We start from the raw sequence: 22972 nt of genomic DNA, 5'->3' as shown, positions 1-22972 counted from the left end.
AGATTCCACCGTGCTGCTGAAGCAGAAGAAACTTAAAAAGGAACTGCTGCTCAAATCGCCCGCCATCGTGAAAAGCCCGGCCATTCTCAAGGTGGCGGTTGCGGCCGGCGCCCTCGAGGGGCTGAAGGCAGGCGACAAGGCGCTGCCGTTGCTGCTTGCTGGCGACGGGACGATGGGCAGTTCGATCGGTGCCGGCGGTGTCGGCGGTGTCGGTGGTGCAGGTCGTGGTGTTTACGGTGACGGCGCCGGCCGCAGCAGACTGTCCCTGCTGAAGCAGAAGCTCCGGCACATCCTTCCCTCCGATTTTGGTATTATACACATAGGTTTAATATTAGCTGTCCTGCTGGCACTGTTCTCCTGCTTCCTGGCCTACAAGATCTACGCGCTGCAGGCCCGTCTCGCCGCACCGCCCATCCGATTGGTGAGTTTTTTCTGTACTTTCCCAAGCGTTGGCTTTAGTGGACTAAAACGTTTTGGTAACTTAATTTTTAGGGCGACGATACAGACTTCTATCTCGATGTGCTCCGGTGGCAGAAGCGGCTGCACAGCAAAAGCAAAGAGGAGGCTCAGATCGTGCTGAGCTCGAACCTGGAGCAGATCATCAAGGTGCGCAAGAGCCTGGAGACGCTGTCGCTGCTGATCCAGGACTCGGGCACCGATGGGAGTGGTAGCGGTGGGCGCGAGGACACGCCCGGTGCAGCGCTGCTGAGCGCGATGATTGCGGGCGAATCGGGGCGCGTGGTGCTCGATCGGGACGGTGGCAGCTTAAATCAACAGTACTTCCACGAGGACGCCACATAGCGTGCGTGAGATGGGTTTGTCCGGGATGGCGGGATTGCTGACACAGCTTACGCATAGGAAAAAGGGCCCAACCCCTTACCCGGGCTAGGACTAGGTAGGAAGGGATCGATGAAGGAAGACAGAGAAAGAGAGAAAGAGAGAGAGAGAGAGAAAAAACAGACAAAACTACATTACGAGGAAAGTGAAAGGGAGAGAGATAGAGGAGTTACGTTGCCGGCAACGAGTACCGCGAACAGTTGCAAAGTGTATTTGCGGGACGTTACTGGAGCGGAAATGCGCCACCGTGTTTGTGGAGGGGAGGCGCATGTGTGATTTTGTACCTTTAGCAGAGAGAACGCGCACGGTGTGTTTTCGGTTGTTGATCTTTAATTTATTATTAAAAGCTTTTGTGCGTCGTTTAGTTTGATAACTAACTTTAAATGGAAGTACAGGGGGGAGGGATACGCACTCGCAGGAAGAAAGATAAGATGGTGTGACCGTGTCGACACTAAGAAGAGATGCATTTAAGCCTGCAGCCGCGCTGTTGGTGTTGGTGCGGGCATATGACGACGGCGCACGGCGATGTAAACGACAGCTTGAGTGATGAGTGATTTAGGAATTTTGTTTTTTTTTAATTGAAAACCTTAGAAAAGGAACAGCCAACGTGTATTGTGAGGTATATCTGTGTGTGTGAGAGAGAGAGAGGATTGGTTACAAGCTTTGCAGTAAGTACAGGTAGTGTACAGTGAGCAGTAGTAGCTCTTTTTTTTACGCGATACATGCGGGAGTTGCGGGACAACAGTCGAAACACAGCGATGACAGTAATGGCCAAAACTCAACCGACACACCACCACTACTACTACTACTACTACACCAATAACCAACCCATTTCTTCCTTCATTCATCCACACCGGGTTCCAGCCGAAAGTAGTATTTGCGTGCTCGCAAGAGGCCCTAGTAGTAGTAGTGACCCAGAGTTTAGTCTACCGACCAGAAGAGAACAGGATAGAATGATATGAAACCAATAGGAAGCCGATAGGAAACCGATCCCGAAGCCGCTATGCTCGGGTTCAGTTCGATTTTTTTTTTCTTATTTGCTTTTGCTACTCACAGTTGAAATGAAGAAAAGAGAGATGAAACACTCCCGCCGCCTAATGAACTACCAGTGGAACCAGTTTTTTGGGACCGTTTTGAGGGTTGTTGTTTTTTTTTTCTCATTTATCATGCGCTCCCACCCAATGCAGCGTGGTTTCGCTCGGGGTTTTTTTTTGTTGTTTTTTGGAACTATTTATATCTCGATAGCAATTTGCGCTGACAAACAATACAACACAACACAACAAACAATGCGTCGATTAGATTTGATACACGATAGACAAAAGCCCCTCCTCCCCAGCAGATGTAAGTGTAGTGAAAGTAGCAGAGACACGGTTTAAAAACGGGTGATGAGAGAAGGAAACCGTTTTGCTCAAAGCGTACAGAGGATGGAGACCCAGCCGCACAGTAGTGGAGTGCAGTTTGTTAGTGATGGTTTTATAGGCAAATTATGCCCCCCCCCCACCCCTCCTCCCTTCCCTTCACTATTAAGTTAGTAAGCAGTAGGTGCCGTTTCGTTTCGAATACAGCAGAGGAGCACAGATCGTCGACCATCAATTGGTGCCATAGAGCTTAACCGGGTTTCGGTTGTTCAAATTGATGAACGCGAGAAGGAAACGTTAGGCGAAGCGAATGTACGACAAAGCAAGGCAGTGTTGGGTAACGCCGTGGAGGATTTTTAATTACTAGCACACGCGCACACACACACACACGCGCACACACACACACACGCGCAAGCACACAATTTCCACCGTGTGTCCTATTTGTGCAACACTCTCTAACTCATTCTTTGGGCCGTCCCAATCGTGGTGTGTGATTTTACATCTGCAGTGTGAGTGTAGCTACGTGTTGGCAATCGAATTGCACCGCCAAAGGTGGCGTTGGCCTTTACCAAAAACCCTCTTTCGCTGCCGAACAGTAGAAGCCGAGCTTCATATCAATTATCACACGAGCGGGCCCAAGAAGAGGCTGAAGGAATGTTAGCGCGACGATCCTCCCTCTCCACTTTGCGCCACCACGCCATACCGTACCGGGCATGTAAATGGGCGCACAATAGCATATATCTCTTTGGCGGTTGGCGGTTTGGCGCGGGGATGCAACTGGAGAGAAGATCGCGATCGTCGCGTTCGTTCGTTCGAGTGATGAAGGCCAATGCAATGGAATGAGAGAGAAACGAGAGCAGGGACAGAAGAGCAAGCGGAAACTTAATGCGTTGTTGAGAGGGCAAAGAAGGATGATCAATTAGGAAGCCCGAAGAGCGAAAAAAGGTTTTGGAAAAGGATGAGGAACCGTACTAGAAGCAAATTGTCTGTGATATGTATGCAAAAATACATGAAGGAAAAAGGGGGAAAATGGGATCGCGACGATCAGGCGAAGATTGCGCCCCTGCCGGATGATACCAACACCGGGTGATAATGCGAGAGAAGAAGAAGAAAAAGAAAAAAAAGACGAATGCAGGGCTAGAAAAGAACCAATAAGCAATGTACTGAAGCAGAAGAGAGAGTAAGAAAAGGGTGCACGTAAATCACAGAAGAAAAAACAAACGATCGCTAGAAGAAGGTGGCAAGATCCTGAAGACGATTCCCCGTCTGTTGGGTTACACCTTTGCTGTGCACTTTGTAGAGTAGCTGCAACGTTTCCTTATTTGCATAATATTTCCTTCCCTCCCCTTCCGCCCCAATGCTTAATTCTTTGTTGGTGAAGTTTTCGTTGGTCGGTTTCGGTTGGTGGAAGATATATCGTGATGGTGAAGAATAGGGGAGTTCACCGTAGAAGGATGATCCTTCGGTATGACTTATTTCGTTTATTTCGTATTTTTGTTATGGGTACGTTACGATGGTAGGATTTAAAGACATACGAAAAAGCTAATAAACCCGTATCTTGAACTATGAACAAAAAGGCGTTTGGGTGTTCTAACAGGTGGCCGAAAGAACTTGATCTCCTCGCGCATGAATCTGAATGAATCTTTGGAATGATTCAATGAATCTGAATCCCGATTGGAAGGATTCATGAATCTCAAAGATTCATTAATCTTAAAAGATTCATGAATCTCGAAAGATTCGTGAATCTCGAAGGATTCATTGTAAATTCATGAATTTTTGAAGATTCGTGAATCTTTACAGATTCATGAATCTTTTAAGATTCGTGAATCTTTACAGATTCATGAATCTTTGAAGATTCGACTCAAGATTCGAATCACTCATTACTGAAGATTTATAATAATGAATCTCAACGACAGATTCATGAAACCCGACACTAATTGGGACGTATGATAAGGAAAGAGAAAACACTTGTTGTAAATTCTTCCACTGTAGTTCCACTGTTCACATAACTCTCTGAGACATTACACTCTGTCTCAAAACTCCTGCAACGTATTGGAATTCTCATAAATTCTAGCTAAGATGGACACGCCTGCATTTAAGCGGAAGTAGGCGAAGACTACTAGGATGCAGTTTTAGCGCTAGAAAAGTAAATTAGTACATTAACATCCAGAAACATAAACCCATTAGTCTCAGCGCTTGAAACTTCATACCTTAAAATATGCATCCTTAAAATATCATGATTTCTACACCTTACATAAGATTTTGCTATTATTCAGATGCTAAATGATAGTTGAAGATTAATTCTGCTCTAAAATACACCTCAAGTGTCTTTTTATAACAATTTTAATTTAGTCAGAAATTTCGCAGTACAATCGAACCTCTCAACAACGAAATTAAACCGTTCCAGCAAAGCTATTTGCCTTATAATTTGCATTAGAAATAAAACAATTGATTCCTAAGCCGAAAACCATGCTGAAACAACTATCTATTGACTATTACACGACTTTGCTGCAAAGGACATATGAACATATTGATGCGGTCCATATCCAAGCAGAGGTTGTTGCTCGTTATGCAACATTTTCCACATTCAAAGATGTGTTTAGATATAGATTTGCTCCTTATATGAAAAACTCCTTATAAGAGGGTCCAGTGTATATAACTGTTCTATAAGGGTACAGCGAATTTGGAAAACCAATCCAGCACGCCTTAAGGTAGGCAATTTGTATGACAAAACAGCTTTGTTAGGGCCGCCTTTTTACCACTGGGCTTTCCAACAGTAGTAGTATAATCATCACCATGCAAACACTTACTGCATTCCAATTAGTCCGGCACCAATGCAGGTTACGATCGCTGCTGCCCACATGCCGCTCGCTAACAATCTAACGCCTTTGCGTGCAGTGTTTATCTTGTCCTAAAACCCGCATCCTCAATAACAGCTTGTCCCTAGCGTTTGATACATTCAATTGAAGTGTTCCACAGCCTGCACTGTTGCACTGCCTGGACTGTTCTGGAACAACATGGGCAGACAGGAGAGTAAAAATCAAACGTACAAAAATGCACCATTAACTGCAGCAACTCCCCCTCGTTCCGTTCAATCCCATCCGTCGACTTAAACGCTTATCATAACAAGTCCGCGGTGTTGGTGGTCGGAAGCAGCATAATTATAATGACAAAACGACGATGGATGGCCAACCACTTTCGCCAGCATTCAGCTCTATCGCTGCTGATGGCTCTCCCCTCTGCTCTGCCCGTTAGCGTTAGATAAGGGGTTTGAATGCTTACCTGCAGTCACAGCTACCCAGTGAGGGATAGCAGCACAACCGCCCGGCACCAGGATAAAGCATAAAAGCAGACGGGCAGACAACGGCAGCAAACACCACAGCATCCCGCGCACGCCGTGAGTCTTCTCGTTCGCCTCACACTTTTGTCGCGCTAAAACGCCAGTTCCCACCTCAACGACACACAGTCAAACGAGACACACCGTTTTCACTCGCGACGATTCGGGCCGCGGTCAGTTTCTCTTTGGACGTTCCGGTGCGTGTGCATCGACGGTTACGGTGCGGAAATTTCACTTTCGTTCGGTCTCAAGCCGCCCTGCTGAAGCTGAAGATGACGACGGAGCAGGTGCTAATGGCGGTTGCGTGCTGCTTGCTGCCGGCGTTGTTGCTTAACGTGCACAGTGGTGGTGGTGGTGGGGCTGATGCTCTTGCCACTGTGGACACTTCCGATGCAACTGAACAGTCTTTCGGCCACGATTGGGAACCATCGTCCGCTGCGGAGTTGCGTGCCGTTCTTCGCTGTAAGTATGCACAAAGCCTACTTTGGGCGGCTTCTACCGTTCCATTTCCCAAATAAAACTGGTTTCTGCAAACCGGACAAATCGTGACTCATGGCTTTGTTTGGGGAATTTTCGAGGAGCAAGTCTTGAGGTCAACCAGCTCCATCCGAGGTTTAATTATGATACAATCGATTGTTTTTGTATGTTTGTGCCCAACCCAACAGCCTTTGCCCGATCGAAGGAGGAAGCGGACGTTCCCGAACCGGCAGGCAAGCAGCTGCCCACCTTCTCGTCGGCCCCGCTAGGATCGGCCACCCCCTGCAAATGTCTGCACGGTATCTGCAGCTGCTGTTTGGGTAACTATCGTCTGTCCTCAATGGACTCTGAGCTTCGTCCGTTTTGCTCACAGTTCACTTCTCGTTGGCAGGTGTTTTCAGCATGAACGGCTGCGCCAACTTGACCTACATTCCCGAGGACTTTGCCTTTGAGTTTCGCATGATCTTCAACAATCGCGTACTGTCCAAGCGGCGCATCAGCGGGAAGAACCCGAAACCGATCTGCGTGCATCCGCCCCGGTTCGACTTTATCGAGGTGTGTGCCAACTTCTACGACGTCTACTTTGTCGGACGTAACATGCACGTGTGCATGGAGATGAACGGCAACTTCGAGGGGTACGAGCTGTTTTCCAGGTAAGCCGTGACCCTGTCTTTCGAACTGGGATCATTCTGGAAAGGGCTTCTGCTAAAACCGTAACTTCTCTTCTGTAACTTTGTTCTGTTGTTTGGTGCAGATCGTTCAACTGCCTGCGGATAGGCGATAAGGGGGTGAAGCTGATGAAGCCGGGTGAAACGATTGGAGGATCGGTAAATCCATCTCTGGAGGCCGAGATCGATGCTGGGGACGATATCGAAGATTACGATGATGCGGTCGTATGAGCTGGTACTGCTGCTGGTGATGTTCACACTTCAACAATAAATTATTTCCGTTGCACTTGCACGAATTTGCGTTTCGTTTGTTGTGTTCTTTGAATTTTGGACTGAAAGTGCGAAAGTGCTCACAGTTAGCCGCCATCGTTTCTGGGCCGCTCTGCCTAGGCGATACAACCCTGTCTCTCCATTCAGCCCCCACAGCTGTCAAAGCAACAAAAGCGCGCATTGACAGTTCGCGCTCGCCGAATGTAAACAAGCATGTGCGAATAAACAACAAACAGTGCACGCGTTTTGCAGCGTATGCCGATTTGCACAATATCACAAGATGAGTGTTTTTCTAAGCATCTTCAGAGTGCCACACTGCAGCAAAGGCTTTCAGCTGTGCTCTGTAGCCACGCTCGGTAAGCTCCGGTACACCACCAAGGTAAGGTGTGAGCTCGATGCGACCACCGAAAAAGCGATTGCCGAGGGTGGCCTCAAGCCTCGCAAGCACCGCGGCCGCATCAAGTGCAACAATACGGCCGTGCCGCCGGAAATACACGACGCGATGATCCGCTGCGCCAAGGACCATCCACTGAAAAGCCTGATAGCCGATGGGCAACGGTTGAGCAATTGCGTTCGCTCGCGCAAATGGTACCCGCTCGATGGTACGGCCACGAATCGGGGCGCGGAACGGGCGATCGAACGGACGCCGCCCAGTGCCCGGCGGCAGGACGCGTCCGTGTTTGACCTGCACGACGAGTACAGCTGCCTGACGCAGCTGTTCGGCCGGTCCGATGCGGAGTACGCGGTGCTGCGGCGCATCTTCACCGAGATTGACCAGCGCGATCCGGAGCTGCGGCCGCGCAGCTTTCTCGACTTTGGGGCGGGCGTCGGCACGGGCACGTGGGCGGTGGCCGACTTTTGGCGCGACCACCTGTTCGAGATACTGTCGGTGGACAAATCGCGCCACGCGAACGATCTGGCCGAGCTGGTGCTGCGCCAGGGCGATCCGAACCGGGCGAGCATGGTGCGGAACGTGTTCTACCGGCAGTTTCTTCCGGCGAGCCCGGATCGCAAGTACGACATCGTGCTGAGCGCGTTTTCGCTGTTCGATCAACCGTCCCGGCGGCGGCTGTACGAGCTGGTGGACCAGCTGTACGGCACGTTCGACAAGTATCTGATCCTGGTGGAGCAAGGCTCGAACGCGGGCTTCCAGCTGCTGGACGGCGTGCGCAATCACATCCGGCGGCATCACGATGCGGACGAGAAGCATCTCTTCGCACCGGTAAGTGGGCGGGCAGCCGTGTGTGCGAGAACCGCACTCTAGTGAGGAATCAGTCCCAGCTAAAGGATCTTTTGTGCTTGCAGTGTCCCCACAGCATGGGCTGCCCGCGGATGATCAAGGACGATGGTACGCCGTGCAACTTTGAGGCCACCTACACGCGCAACTTTCCCGCCCCGGGTGGACATCAGTACGGTAGCATTCTTTACTCGTACCTGGTGTACAGGAGGAACCCTCCGGACAGTGCGCACGGGTTTCCGCGACTCGTACGCCCGACGGCGGTGCGCTCCAAGCATTGCGTGTGTCACGTTTGCGCGGCGGACGGACAGCTGCGTGACGTTTCCTTTACCACGTCGAAACACGGCCAGTAAGTGGCGGGGCACCGTTTTGGGGCAAGATGGCAGTTTTGAGTAATTTCGTGTTTTTGGGTTGTGCTTTTTTCAGGATTGTACATCGATGCGCCAAAGCTAGCCGGTGGGGCGATCTACTTCCAATGCGTATCCAGTGGTTGAATGGCGCGGAGGACGACGAGCACAGCGTGGAGACTTGAGGCGGAGTGGTTTGCTGATTTGAAATTGTGATTAGATGTGAATAGAAGAGAAATAAAAGTGTATTAATTTAAAATGTGCCGTTTAAGATTTTTGGGATAGAATTACAGGACATCACTTTACTCCAAAAACTGGTCATATTCCATTACAGTTCTAGGGCGCTTCGAAAGGGCAAACATTGGACCAATCAGGAACCGCCACAAGATTTCGGACACGATCGCTTCGGATGGCACAAACTCTTCCAACGGCGTAGGCTGCTGCTTGTGTAGATTGATTTTGTTTTGTTTATTATACTTTTCAAACAACTGGCGCGCTCGTGTGTATTGTGTACAGAATTCAGTAATAGTTCACATCTCCTAGAGCATATCATCGGAACTCGAGCGAGCGTGCGCGATCGCCTAATTTCCCATATATTTATATGTGTGTTTGATGTGTTGCATAGCGGGATGTGTGTGGGTGTGTGCAATCTCAATTTCGCGCGACGAACTCACTAAACGCCAGGTTTGTGCTGTCCATTTCGTACCTTAAACACGCGCACTTAATATTTCATAACTTAACCGCTGTCTGCTCTCTGTGTTGCGGGGCGCCGCGTGTATTGTTGCGTCTAATAATAAAAACGAAACACACACACACGATGGCGTTTGAAGCGCGACAGCTTGGGTGTTTGTTTCTTATCTACATTACATATCTTAAAGCGCAACCACCCCCGGAGGGAAAGGGGAGAAGCAAAAAACGGACCTCGTCGTCCTCGAGAGGAAAACACATTGCGCACTGCCGAACTGAACGGGCAGCGACGCGGTGGCCGGACCGCACGTACCCTCCCCCACCCCCCACCTCCCCCTTACCTCCTACAGCATTAACTTAACCACTGGAGCTAGAGACGCGAGACGTTGTACGTTATCGAGAATAGAGACGCGGCCTGTAATCCCGGTTCGTGTTTAAAATCCATTTCCATCCCTACAGTATGCGCACTAAATTCGAGCCTTTCTCGCTCACCTTCTCTCTCGCTCTCTTCCTTGCTCGTTCTCTCTCTCTCTGTCGCTCTCTCCCTATCGAGGTACACAACTAAATAGAAATAACCAAAGGTAAGGAATATTTAAAAAAAATAGTGAAAAAATACTAACACGAATTGATAATCGAGATATGAAACCCTTAATAAAATGTACAAGCTGCGTGTGTTGTTGCTCACACTTTTCCCCACCCCGTTGTTTTCCAAACTGAAGCCGGTTTTGCTGAAGTTCTATGCTACTGTTTTTTGTTTGTTTGTTTGTTTTTTAGTCGATACTTGCTTTAACTTTAACTATATATCTTTACATGCGCGTACCTAAAACACTTGACGCGTCCGCGTTCGCCCGTCCCGTCCATCCTTAGTGCTTGTGTGTGTGTGGGTCTGGTGTGTTTTGTTGTTCGCTGACCACTTCCTGCAGCCAATGCTTGTTCCATTATGTTTACTCGCTAACATCTATTTTCCCTAACAATACAGAGTGTGTGTACGTGAGTGCATTTACAGTATTAAAGACTTAAAACAAAAACGGGATACAACGGACTGAACGAAGGCGCGTCTGTGTGTTGTGTGTGTGTGTGGAATAAAACATTGGACTTACGGCTTAGTACAATAGTCATTAAACCGAATAATAGTGGAGGAGGCTTGGTGTGGGATTTTACCTTCTCGGCGGCAACGATACGCATTGCGTGAAAGAGTAACTTTTTAAGGCGTTTCAGCATGGGTTTTTTCTGTTAGTTCTTCCATTCCCCGCAGTCCTACAAATTAGCCTCAAGAGGAGCGAGGAGCGCAGCCGAATCTCCCGCATTATTCCGCATCAGCATCGTTTGAAAACTGACGAAACACGAAACGAAACAACTCATTTCGCTAACCTAATCAAACGACACGGTCAGGTTTGTTTGTTTTTGCGCGTGCTTGCCACCTCACCACTACTACTACTGCTACTACTAGCGTCTCATCGGTGGCAGGTAGGCGGAGTAGGAGGAGTACATCGAGTTCTGCTGGGCGCGCTGGATGGCACTCGGGTCCTGGTACTGGGACGGCATGTTCATCACGCCCATCTGCACCGGTCCGAGCTGGGCCGAGTTCTGGATGAAGCCGGCGGCCGGGTTGCCGATGTAGCCGCCCGTCCCCGGCGACTGGCCGGCCGTCGTCATCCGGTACCCGTTCAGCGACCCGTACGGCGACATCAGGTTCGTGCTGATGGCCACGTTCGGGCTGACGCTGCTGGATCGGTTCGCGGCCGCCGCCATGTGCTGTATCTGGGCGGACGAGGCGGCCGCCGCATTGCGGCGAGCCGCTCCGGCCGCGGCAGCCGCCGCCACCGCGTTCTGTGCGATCGTCGGCATGTTCATGTTGCCGGTGTAGTACTTGTGGTAGTTGATCGTGGACATCTGGGCCGAATGGATCGAGACGGGCGGCGTCGATATGTTGCGGACGACGTTCTGGGCCGCCACCATGTGGCCACCACCGGCACCACCTCCGCCCCCGGCACCCGGCGCACTGGCGGACGGGTTGGAACCGGCCCCGGCAGATCCGCCTGCACCCCCACCACCACCACCCGGTGGCCCACCGTGCGGATGGGGTGCATGGTGGGCGGACGGCGGTGGCGTAACGGGAGAATGGCAGATGTCCACGTTCGTCGTTAGCTGCTGCAGCTTCGAGAGGCAGGACAGCTGCGGGCCCTGCTGCTGAAGCTGTCCGGCCGCGCCGGGCGGACCACCCTGGCAGGACTGCGGCTCGAGCTGCGGTGTCGGGGTGGGTGTGGGCGTGGGAGCGGGCGTTGGAGCTTGCGGGATGGGAGTGTGGGAACCGGGGAGCGTCACTCCACCGGTCTGCTGCTGCTGCTGCTGCACGTAGAAGTTGTTGGAGGATGATACGGCGCATGAGGAGACGGGCGACGCCCCTAGCCGCTGGTGCGGGCTGTGCAGGCTGGCCGGGGTGTGGTTGTTGGACATGCGGTGCTGAATCACGCTGCCGTAGGAGGTCGGCGATTGCGGGTAGGGCGGTGCCTGACCCGCCAGACCGAGCTGCGCGCCCAGGTAGCCCCCGCCGGCCGCCGCCTGGTGCATGTTTTGGCTGTGCGCCTGGTGGTTTAGCGACTGGCCGTACGCTTGGTGCATCTGCTGCTGCAGTGCCAGCTGCTGATGGTGCTGCTGCTGCTGCTGTTGATTCAGGGAGGCCGCTTGCATTGCCGCCTGCTGCTGCTGCTGCTGCTGGTGTTGCTGTTGCTGCTGGTGCTGCTGCTGATGATGGCCGGGACTCACGATCGGCTGAATCACGTTGCTGACCACGGGCGGTGTCGTGCGGCTCTGGTGCCGCTGCTGCGCTCCCGGCGTCGGTGTGTTCCGGCTGACCTTCGGCGTGGACGCCCGTTGCCGCCCTCCCGTGCTGCCGTTTCCACCGTGCGCTATCTGCTGCTGCTGCTGCTGCTGCTGGGCGAGATGTTGCTGCGAAGGATGCTGCTGCTTACCCCGACCGCTGCCTCCATTACCGGAGCCAGTGCTACCGCTAGCGCCACCGCCGCCGCCGCCGCCGCCACTGTTGTTGGCTATGATTGTCATCTGCTGCGGGGGATGCTGTGGGCTCGTTTCCGGCACGTGCGTATGCATCGTCATGTGCATCTGTGACTGATGCTGTTGATGTTGCTGGAGCTGCTGCTGCTGCTGCTGCTGCTGCACGGAACAGTCCGAGTAGGGGCCGCCGCCGATCGAGCCGCCGTGCTGCGACACCACGCTGGGCGGACGGATCGCGTCCGCCGAGTTCTGGGACGTCACGTCACTCGCTATGCTGGCGGGCGATTCCAGCCCCAGCTGGCTGACGTCTATGTCGCACTGGCCGTACTGGTGCAGGCTCTGCACCGAGTTCGAGGTCGTCGATTCCGGCGTGTACACGCCGATCGAATGGTCCCCACCCGGACCGGGCGTACCCTGCTGCTTCAGGTCCGTCTGCCCACCACCGGTTGCACCGTCGCCGTGCAGATCCGGCTCGCCGCCCGGGAACCCGCCCGCCTTCGGACCGGCCCCACTGCCCATCAGATGCATCGTTTGCTGCTGCACGGCGGCGTGGCACGGATCTGCGGTAACGGCGGGCGATGACTTGGCCGCAGCACCGGCGGCAACCATGCAGGAGGAGTCGCTAAGCTTGCTGCTGGGCTCGTTTTTACCCTTCTGGATGGATTTGTGCTGCTGCTGCTGGGTGTGTTGCTGCTGCGAGTGATGCTGATGCTGTTGTTGCTGCTGATGATGCTGATGATGCTGCTGTTGCTGATGGTGTTGCTGATGATGCTGCTGTTGCTGCTGCTGCTGCTGCTGCTGGTGGTGTTGCTGGGCTAGTTGATGGGAATGCTGGATGGCTTGCGCTGAGGTGAGATGATGGTATTGGTTCGCTTTACCGCACAGCAAACCCGTATCGTACGGCGAGGGACAGAGTTGCTGCTGTTGATGTTGCTGCTGTTGCTGCTGCTGCTGTTGCTGCTGTTGCTGCTGCTGCTGTTGCTGCTGAGAGGAATGTTGCGATAGGTGATGGACGTCCGCTGCATTGTTGCCCTTAAACTTGCTCCCATCGTCGGCGGCTGCAGCAGCGTTCGAGGCTCCCGACTTCGAAGCGGACTTGCTGTGTTTGGTGGACGAGGAGCTGGACGTGCCGGACGACGTTTGATCGAGCGTACTGCCGCCACTGCCGGCGTTGGCACCTTTGCGTTCCGACTTGACGTTCGCCCGTTCCTTCGACTGGTAGGAGGGCGTGGCCGGGGCGGGCGGTACCTGCTGGTACTGCTGCTCCTGGTGCTGGAACGATGGGTACAGGTTGGAGGTGAAGCTGCCGTACGCCATGCTGGTGGCCAGATCGAGATGGAACTTGTTCGGCGACTTCTGGCTGCCCGTGTCCAGATGCATCAGATTGTAGCCCTGGTGGTAGTACGGATCGATCGGATAGTACTGGGCCGGTGCGTAGCTGGACAGCTGGTTGATGCCCGGGAACTGGGGCGTCATCTTGTTCAGATCGATCGTCGTCTTCGGATCGTGCATCGCGTGCTTGGACGCGTGTTTGTCCGTCCGGCAGGAAGGCGCATTGTTCATGCCCATCAGCGTGCTTCCACCACCACCGCCGCCACCGGCCGAACCCATCCCGGGACCGGTCGGCATCATCATGCTGCTGCCACCGTGCACATTGCCGACTGGCGGCGTAGAGCTTACGGGTATGTTATTCGGTGTACCGCTTATACCACCCGGAGCCGCACTCGCTGGTCCTTGCATCGAAGGACCAGAGGATTGGGGTGGCGGGGTAATACCCACACCACCACCACCACCACCACTGCCGTCCATCAGCAACGGGGGCATGGTAGCTGATGATTTCGCGTTCATATGGTACTGTTGTTGCTGCTGCTGTTGCTGTTGCTGATGCTGTGAGGCTTGTTGCTGCTGATGTTGCTGCTGCTGATGATGCTGATGCGGGTGTTGCTGATGTTGCGCAACATGCTGCTGCTGCTGCTGCTGCTGATGTAGATGCGGCTGTTGATGTTGTTGCTGCTGTGGCTGCTGCTGCTGGTGTTGTGGCTGCTGCTGAGGCAGCTGTTGCTGCTGCTGCTGCATCTGCTGATGAAGCTGATGATTGTCTGCCTGAGCTACTTTGCAATGGTTGTTGAGCGTGGTGGTGGTGTTGTTAATACTGCTGCCACCCGTACCCTGCTGCTGCCCGGCATACGCATTAGCGGCATTATGCTTGTTCGCTTCCTTGCGCGCACTCGCTTCGGAGCGCTTGGAAGCGGCGGTGGAGGCGGTGGCCGCCGCCGTCGTCATTATTCCGGCAGTGGCTGAGGACGAGGAAGCGTGCTCTCCTCCCTTCGCACTGCTCGCACCGGACGAGGAACTGGTGGACGACGTCGAGCCGGACCGTTTGCCACCGTGCGGCTGCTGGTGGTCGCTCGCGGACGATGAAGACGAGGAGTTGCTGCGGCTTGTTTTACCGCTCGCGCCCTGGCCACCATCTTCCGAAGCGTTCGCGCCGACATTGCTCGAGGAACCACCACCACTGCCGGCGTGCGACTTATCCTTTCCACGCTTCGATTCCGTCTTTGGTTCCGCCCCATAGCCCAGGCCGGCGTGGTTTGGTTCGGACGTGGTTCGCTTTCCCGCTTCCGCTAGCGCTTGCTGCGTGCTAGCGGCGCTTGTCACTACGGCGGTGGCGCACGAAGCAGTGGCGACACTAGCGGTGGTGCTTTCGGTACACTTTGCCGTACCACCACTGCCGTTGCTGTGCGACGGCGCCAATTTATGCGATTCGTTTTTTGCACCCTTCGATGCCGAGGACGCGAGGACGGGCGCGACCGTAGACGAGCCGCTTACCTTCGGGGGCGATTTTTCCTTCTTTATGTCTACGGTGGCGGACACGGTCGCGCTATCGGTTGGCGCGGACGGTCCAGGAACGCTGGCACTGGCGGTGCTGCTGTGGGTAAAGCTCGCTATCTTCGTACTGGTCACCACCTCGTCGTTCTGCTTAATGACGGATTGATCCGGTTGGTCATTATTAGCTGTTGCCGCCTGCTTCGCCACCTGCTGCTGCTGCTGCTGAATCGAGCCGTTGTCGGTCGAGCTTTCCATGCTTTTCATGAACTTTTTCTTGTGCATCGCCATCTCGTGGACGGTTGTGCCGGTAGTGCTGCTACTACTGCTGCTGCTGCTCGTCGGAACGATGGCGGATGTTTGTTGAATTATACCGGATTCAGCCGTCGGCTTGATGCTGCCCGGCTCGTGGTTTAAAGGAGCAGCTGGGGGCACACCATTGGGCTCTTCCCTCGTCCGGATCACGTCGGACGACGCTTTGACCGCATCGGGCGCCGGTTCCTCCTTTGCTTTAGCTTCCCCCGAGCAGCTCGTAATACCGTCCACAATTACCTTCGGCCGGTTTCGGAGCGGATCCGCGTGATGTTGTTGCTGCTGGTGGTTGTGATGGTGTTTATCGTAGTTTTCGTTAATCTTCAAAACACTGGCCGTATTATTGGCACTACTAGAAGCGCGATCTACCGCTGATCGATTTGTACTGTTGTTGTCGCTATCGCTTGCAAGCATCTTCTGCATTTTCGGCGAGCTCTGGACACCGTTCATCTGACCACCGTCGGCACTAGCAGGCGCAGTGTCCGTGCCCGTTCCGACGGTCTTCTTCTCCGGGCTCTGCATCTGCCCGTTGATGGAGCTGCTGCCGCCGTCTGCTGCCGCCGCTACCGGCAACGGCTCAGCAGTGTCCGCCACCGTCGGATGGGTCGTTAGACAGTTTTTTGATTCGGTTATCACAGAGATTTTCTCGTTGATCTCTACTACTCCGTTCACGAGCGGCGGCGAGGCGGGCTCGCTTATAACGCCACTACTGCTGCTGCCGCCCTTGGACGCTTCTTTGTTCGCCTGCTCGGACGCTTTCGCGTAGGATTCTTTGTTCGGCGAGCCGGTGGCATCCTTCTTCTCGGGTGTGCCAGCTTTCGAGGAAGGAGGCGCCTGCAGGATTACTCCTTCCTTTTGCTCACCCTTGCCCTGCTCCACCACAGAGGCCGATCCGGTTGATCTGCTGATAACGGAGCTCGGACCACCTTCCACCGATAAACGGTTCGCGGAAGGGCTGGATTCTTGCTTCACTGAGCCCTTTTTGGAGTTTGCTGAAACAGCTTCACTCTTCGCTTCACAGCCTTGCAGCCGGCTGTCGTCCGATGGCGCCGAACTTGCGACACTTGGCGTCTCCTTGTCCAGTGCCGCCGCTCCGGCGGTGCTTTCAGCCGCAATGGGTGGAGTTCTGTGGCCGTCTTCGCCGCTGTTGCTTTGCTTTGCGTTCACCGTGCGCTCCAAAGCACCCGTCGACGAATCGGCATTGGTCGCAGTGCGCTCTGAGTGCTCCTCCTCCTTGACACGTCGTTGCTGTTCGCTTATTGTCTTGCTCTTGGGGCCGGCGGCACCCTTCGCTGCCTTTGCATCCGGGCTCGAGGGCGGCGGTGGAACGCGCGGTGACACCTTGGGCGGTACGGTGTCCGCCGCACTGTTGTTCACGCCCGTGCCGGCACTGAACGGTGGTGTTTTAGAGGGCGACTTCTTGCCCACGCTGGCAACCACGCTGCTAGCCGACGATGCTGGTGGCGGTAGTGGTGGTGCACTGCGCGTTTCCTCCTCCATTTCATCGTCCGCCTCTCCCGACGAGTAGTCCTCACTGGCGTCCGCCACGGGAACGATCGCTTTCTTGCCCTGGCGTTTCTTATGGCGCCCTACGCCCGATGTAGGTGATGCTTTATGGCGTAACTTGCTGCTGTTCAAGTTGGTTGCGTTAACACTTGCTGTTGCTGTTGCTGCTGCCGCTGCTGCTGCTGCTGCCGCCGCCGCAGCCGCTTCCTTCTTGGTCGGGGAATGTGTAGAAGGTCCGGCGATCGACGACGACGAGGAGGAGGAGGAAGGTAACGTGTAGCCGGCCGTAGCTGCCGATGCGTGATTCTGCCTCTGCCTCACCGTGCCTGCCGTTGAGGAGCTTCGAAATGATTTCGCCTTCTCGGCAGCCACCGCCAGTGCTTCCTCCGCCGGTTCCTCGCTCTCGACCGTATTCGCCGGACTGCTGGCCAGCCGTTTGGAGTTTCGCATCCCGGTGGCGCCCGTTCGTTTGGCTGCTGCCGCCGGTGACGCGCGTTGCTCCAGCGCAGTATCGCGGCCAGCCTGGCCACGGCCAAACACGCCCCCATTCACCGGCTCACCGGCGTCTCCACGTGCTGCCAGTTTACCGGCCTTTGTCCTTCTGTCTTCGATGACGCGCGGGGCAGCTTCCGGCTCCGGCTCCGGTTCCGAGTCGGAAAGCCGCAAGTTTAGCCGCTTTCGGCGAAGCCCACCCGATCGACCCGTTAGCGGCGAAGCATCCTTCAGCAGATTGCCGCCGTACGGCGGCTGCTGTTTCTCCTCCGCTGCCGCTTCTTCCGAGTCCAACCGACGTCGTTTGCGCAGCCGCTCGAACGTGTTGCTGGCGCTTCCGGGCTTGGTCGGCTCTTTGTCCTGCGCCACTCGGCCCCGCTTTCGGCCGCCCGTCGTCACGGTGGCAGTGTTGCGTGCTGCTAGCATCGCCGCTGCCGCCGCCACCTCCTCTTCATCCGTCTGCTCTTCCAGCTTGAGCGAATGCGTTCTGTTGCGCGCTGGGAGGTCGCTTTCCAAGCGCGAATTGGCGATTGGCTCCGGTGGCGGCGACACATCGCGGCCGCGTTTTTTCCTCCTGCCCGATTCTCCTCCCGCCTTCCGATGGGGTGGCGGCGGCTGTTGTTGTGAAGCTGCACCGCTCTTGAGCGGCCCATTCCGCGACGCCTTCTCTTCCTTCTCCTGGTCCGATTCTTCCTCGGGCTTGGGGCTGACGGCGGGACCGCCTATCCTGCTTCCCCCAGCCGGCTCGTCATCGGCTTCGGTTGCCTCCATCGGTATGTTGCTACCGTCCAGCTCGGAGAACGAGGCCGTGCTGGAGAAAAACAGTGGCGTCCAGCGCAGACACTCCTTCTCGATCGCGAGGCGGGCCCGCGACCGCACCATGCGCTCGTGCTGCCGGTCGACCAGCCGCCAGTCGATGCAGATCAGCGGCTGGTACACCTTGAAGCCGCCGCCCCGGTCGATCTTGCGGTACTTGATGAAGGAGAGCAGCTGCAGCGCCAGCACAATGTCCGGCACGACCATGCCCGTTTCCTGCGAGATCTGCTGTATCGAGAGGGGAAGCAGCTTCGACCCGGCACCACCGCCGCCCGACTCCTCCTCCGCCCGGCGCCGGTGCTCGTACAGGTAGTTCAGTACGGTCGACTTCCAGTAGGCGTAGTAGGACACCCGGCCCAGATCGGACAGCGGCTTCTCCGGTGTGCCCGGCTGGCCCTCCTCCCGGCTCAGCAGGTAGCTGAAGTCGATCAGGAACCGCCCGTACCCCTGCCGCTGGTACTGCGGCATCGTCATAATGCACGACACGTTGTACTTCTGCTGGCAGTGCTTTTCCTTCGAGAAGTACCCGACCAGATGGTAGCCCTTGCGGTCGTAGCGCGTCAGCACGTAGAACAGGAACGGCTCCACGTCGTAGTAGAGCGTCTTGTGGTCGAGGAACAGCTTCGCCAGCAGGCACAGATTCTGGCAGTAGATTTTGTTCGCATTGCCATCCACCTCGAACACGGACACCCCGTCGTGGCGGTAGATCTCCGTCCCCGGCGGATTGCGCCACGAACACTTGTCCTGGTGTCGCTGCAGTACCGCCTTGCTCTTGGTGTACTTCAGGCAGAACTCGCACAGAAACAGTTTCGGCAGTCTAACGGGGGCGAAACGGTGAAAATTTGGTTAATGGTCTCTTCCGTGGCCTACACACACGCCGTGTTTTCTCCTTACCTCGCGTACTCCTGCGGGAACGGGCTCGAGTACCAGGTTTCGATCGCGTACTTGCCAAACTCTATCGCCGCCGGACAACGATCCTGCGCTGCCATCAGTTTCGATGGCGACTGCTGTAGAATACTGCTGCTGTTCGCCGCCTGGTGCTGGTGTTGGTGGCTCGCCCGATCGGGGGAGAAGTGTCGGCCCCGCTGCTCGCTGTTGTTGTTGTTGTGCTTGTGATGGGCGGCGATGGTGGGCGCCTTGGACACGCCGACCACGATCTTGGTCGACTGTTCACGCACGTACTTGTACAGCTCCGCATCCTGCTGCGTCACACCTTCCGGAAGTGTTTGTTTTTCTGCGTGGTGGCAAAACCAAAGGGCCGTTAGTTGGTGGTACAGGGGGATGGGGACAATTGGAGTGGGGAGAGTGTTACCTATCGCTTCCTCGTTGGTAGAATCGTATGCACTTTTGTAAGGTACTGGTAGACTGATAGCTTCCGAACTTCCCTTGGGGTCTTTGTCGCCAGTGAGCAACCTTTAAATAAGCAGAATCAATTAGAATCAACACATTTGTAAGTGCAGCCGTAAACCTTAACCCCTGCGCGACATACCTTTTGCGCTTCTTTTCACCGGTTGCCGGGCGCATGATGCTGGACTTCCTATCACTGTCCCTGGATTGGCTTAAGCAGTCGGAGCATCTGAAAGATAGTGAAATAACCGGTAAATGACGCTGTTTTTCTGCACGGTCCCCCGCAGTACCACCCTGCTGCTGCTTACCTCCAAGCGGTTTTGCACTTTTTCATCTCCGTCAGGGCCGGGCTGAGACAGGAAAGGTGGAAATGCTTCTTGCAGCTCCAGCAGTCGAGCAGACAGACACCCTTCACGCCGTCCTCGTCGTCGTCCTGGTTCGAGCAGGCGTCACACACCTTGCACTCCTCGCAATGCCAGCTGTTGCCCTTCTCCAGCAGGCGCGACAGCGTCACCGCCCGGCTGCTCTGCCCCGGCCCAATCGCGCAGCTGTCGTGCAGCCCCGCGCCGCAACTGCTGCAGCTGGTGAGCGGTTCGCCCTCGTCGTCGGACCCGTTCCCTTCCGCCTCCTGGCACACCACGCACATGTTTCCCTCGGCGGAACGCTACAAAAAAACAGAAACACACGATCGTTGTGAACATATGTGCGTGTCAATAGGACAACCCTTTTCACGTTCACTTACGTCTAAATGCTTGCTGCTGCCCCGCTTTTTGGGCGAGGTCGATTTGCGCTTGGTGATCGGCTTGAACACCGGCCCCGGTTTGTACAGCCGGCCCTCCTGCATGATCGTCTCCTCCGCCAGCGCAATCCGGATCGCGTTGCGTATCACGCTCTTGTAGTCGGTGTCGGGCGCGATGTGCAGGTTGTTCGTCTGCTGCACATAGTTCTCGATCGACTTCTGCGACGACCCATCGAACTCGCCGAGATCGCGGACCGCTTTCGCCACCTGCCGCGACAGGTTGCTCTCGTTCGTGACGTTGATGACGCGCCGCTGGGTCGAGGTGGGCGCCTTGTACGAGTGCAGCCCCTTGTTGTACACCTTCAGCACCGAGCCGGCCTCGACCGCCTCCTCCAGCTTCTCCGCCACGATGTCCTCGTGGAACTTGTGGTGGCTGCCGATCGCCTGACAGATGCGCTGTATGCTAGGCCGCTGCTTCTGGAACCGGATGCGCCTGATCGCCTCCAGGATCCACTCTTTCCATACTTGCGGGCTCACGTCATCGGGATTTTCACGCATTTTCCTCGCCAATTACTTCCACACACTGCACACACTTGTAGGCACACGCAATTGGGTGGAGGTGGGGGGGATGAAAGGGTTGAGAGAAAAAAGGGGATCGTTAGTTTACTGCGCCGAAAAATTAATGCAGCCACGCAGGTGCATCCAGAGGACGGTGTTGTGTGCTAATGAATCATAGTAAACATTGCCAGTACAAACATACACACGCAACACACTCACATACACACGCTCAATCGCTCGTATGACACACGCACACTAACACGCAATGCTGAACGATGATTCTGGTGGGGGAGGGGGGGGGACTAGAAAAGAGAGCTTTTCGAAATCCAAAACGTAAAAATAATATTATTTCTAAAACACAGCAACGAAAAAATCGCAACTGCCGGCACCAACCAGCGCACATCGGGAAGTGTGGCAAAGCACCAACACACACATTAGAGCGTGTGCGGCAAGCAATCAAGCAACACGAAGTAAAAAAAATCCTCCTCTCATCACCGACCGATCACTGCGGTGCCGTACAATACACACACACATGCGAATTTTAACTTGTTTTGCAAGCGCAAAAACGCGCACCGCCAATTAGACAGCGGCCGCTCGCAAAAATAGATTCTCACCGTGGACGAGGCGAGAGAGGAGGAGGAGGAGGAGAAGCGAAACGAAGGATGACGACGATGAGGACGAAGTGGAGAATGGAGGAGGAGGATTATTACCGGATGGCACGGGCACGGGCACAGCACACTAGAACGGCACACAGCATAAACACGTATTCACCGCAACACACCACCACTGCTCACCCCGCTGGAACCACTCACCAATCTAACACACACACACACGGGGGTTCGCTGCGAGAGAGCGCGTATGCTAATCCTTCTGCTGCCGATCGGACACATCCATTCCGGAATTTGCAGCACCGCGCGCGGCCGCCATTTTGATTGTCTTTTTTAATAACAAATTGTTTTAATTGCGCGTATACAGCCTCAACACACCTCACCACACTGTCCCCTGCCGTTTGGCGCAGCACCGATTCTGGCGCTGCTTTCGGGCATATTCCGGAACATAACACACACACGAACCTTCTTCTTCGGTCTCCCTTTGCAGGTAACACGGGGCCTCGCACAAACGCTATCGCGGCGCACAAACGCACACGGGCGAGCGTGTGTTTGTTTGTGTGTGTGTGTGCGTTATGCTAGCGCTCCCCACCGTACACACAAGCAAAGCAATCGAACCACTGCTGCTGCTGTTCTGTCGTATTTACACACACGCTTGGGCCACACAGGCGCTTGTGTGCAAGTTCCGCTCCAGCCCCTCCAGCACGTTGCAAAACACACGCACGCACGCACGCACGCACACTCGCGGGAAAGATGATGACGATTCTTTTTCGCCCAGAGCAAAACAACAAAAAAAACACTTCACCACCGCACACGCTCAACAGCCAAGAACAAGCATCCGGAGCCAGCGAGACGGCATTTGCGTTGGGCACACATATCACTTGGTAACCGGGTCAGGGGTGCACTCGTCGTGAATATTTATATACATGTTCATCACTTTCTCGCGCGCGCCCATTCGCTCGCTCGCACTCCCTTATTGCTGCGCCTTTTTCGCTCGCTCGCTTTTTCGTTGCAAGGGAGAGAGCAGCGGCGGGACGCGGGCACGGGAAAATTCGTGCGACGACGGGAAGGATTCCGACGGATTTTGTGATGCGAAGTGGAGGAAAAGAAGCGAAGAAAACACACACAGGCACGTAGCGCAGAGGTGTAAGCGAGGGGACCCTCGCGCGCGCACATACACTCACACACACACACACGCGCAGAGGGGACAGATGACGCGGTTTGCGTTTCCGCTTCCGAAAGGCGGAGCTGGGAGCTGCTGCTGCTGCTGCTGCTGCGTTTGATTATTCGCTTTGGGTTCACTCGAGCCGATGCGTCACTGCTCTGCCTACCCCGCTGCGGGGCAACTTTCAACAGCCTTGATAAAATGGCCAATTTCTTCGCTTATTTGCACAAAGTAAAACGAAAATAGGGTGCGTGCTGCATACTTCGACTCTTTTTTTTTCTTTCTTTTGAGAACTTCAGCTGCCAGGAGGCGGTGCGTTTATGGGCGCTGGTCGAGAGGCTTGACAGTGGTGCGCGTCCGTGTTTGCCGC

The 22972-nt window shown here is 54.8% G+C and overlaps 4 protein-coding genes across 14 annotated transcripts in view; 3 read left to right on the top strand and 1 right to left on the bottom strand.

Annotated features, from left to right (window-relative positions):
* The window catches only part of LOC120894017 (protein Aster-B-like), a 31314-nt gene extending 27543 nt beyond the window's left edge, over positions 1-3771 (top strand). For all 11 annotated transcript variants that reach the window (XM_040296341.1, XM_040296348.1, XM_040296340.1 and 8 more), the window contains exons 7-8: positions 3-421; positions 493-3771. In XM_040296341.1, the coding sequence (XP_040152275.1) occupies positions 3-421; positions 493-801 (728 nt within the window). In that variant the 3' untranslated portion in view covers positions 802-3771. The remainder of the gene's footprint in view (positions 1-2; positions 422-492) is intronic.
* Positions 3772-5466: 1695 nt separating this feature from the next.
* On the top strand, positions 5467-7091 carry LOC120898651. The gene is made up of 4 exons (XM_040304786.1): positions 5467-5994; positions 6198-6329; positions 6401-6662; positions 6764-7091. The coding sequence occupies exons 1-4, from the start codon at positions 5805-5807 to the stop codon at positions 6906-6908; spliced, it is 729 nt and encodes a 242-aa protein (XP_040160720.1). The 5' UTR covers positions 5467-5804; the 3' UTR covers positions 6909-7091.
* A 43-nt stretch (positions 7092-7134) lies between these two features.
* LOC120898650 (methyltransferase-like protein 17, mitochondrial) lies at positions 7135-8785 on the top strand. The gene is made up of 3 exons (XM_040304785.1): positions 7135-8169; positions 8253-8533; positions 8611-8785. Exons 1-3 carry the CDS (start codon positions 7228-7230, stop codon positions 8714-8716), a joined length of 1329 nt encoding a protein of 442 aa, XP_040160719.1. The 5' UTR covers positions 7135-7227; the 3' UTR covers positions 8717-8785.
* Positions 8786-8969: 184 nt separating this feature from the next.
* Positions 8970-22899, bottom strand: LOC120898652 (hornerin-like). The gene is made up of 7 exons (XM_040304787.1): positions 21540-22899; positions 20275-20854; positions 19841-20196; positions 19675-19761; positions 19498-19598; positions 19080-19419; positions 8970-19002 (listed from the first exon to the last, which is right to left on the bottom strand). Exons 2-7 carry the CDS (start codon positions 20827-20829, stop codon positions 10665-10667), a joined length of 9777 nt encoding a protein of 3258 aa, XP_040160721.1. The 5' UTR covers positions 20830-20854; positions 21540-22899; the 3' UTR covers positions 8970-10664.
* Positions 22900-22972: the final 73 nt, after the last annotated feature.

Source organism: Anopheles arabiensis, chromosome 2, assembly GCF_016920715.1.
Source record: "Anopheles arabiensis isolate DONGOLA chromosome 2, AaraD3, whole genome shotgun sequence".
Classification (NCBI taxonomy): domain Eukaryota; kingdom Metazoa; phylum Arthropoda; class Insecta; order Diptera; family Culicidae; genus Anopheles; species Anopheles arabiensis.
This window is presented reverse-complemented; position numbering and strand designations above follow the sequence as displayed.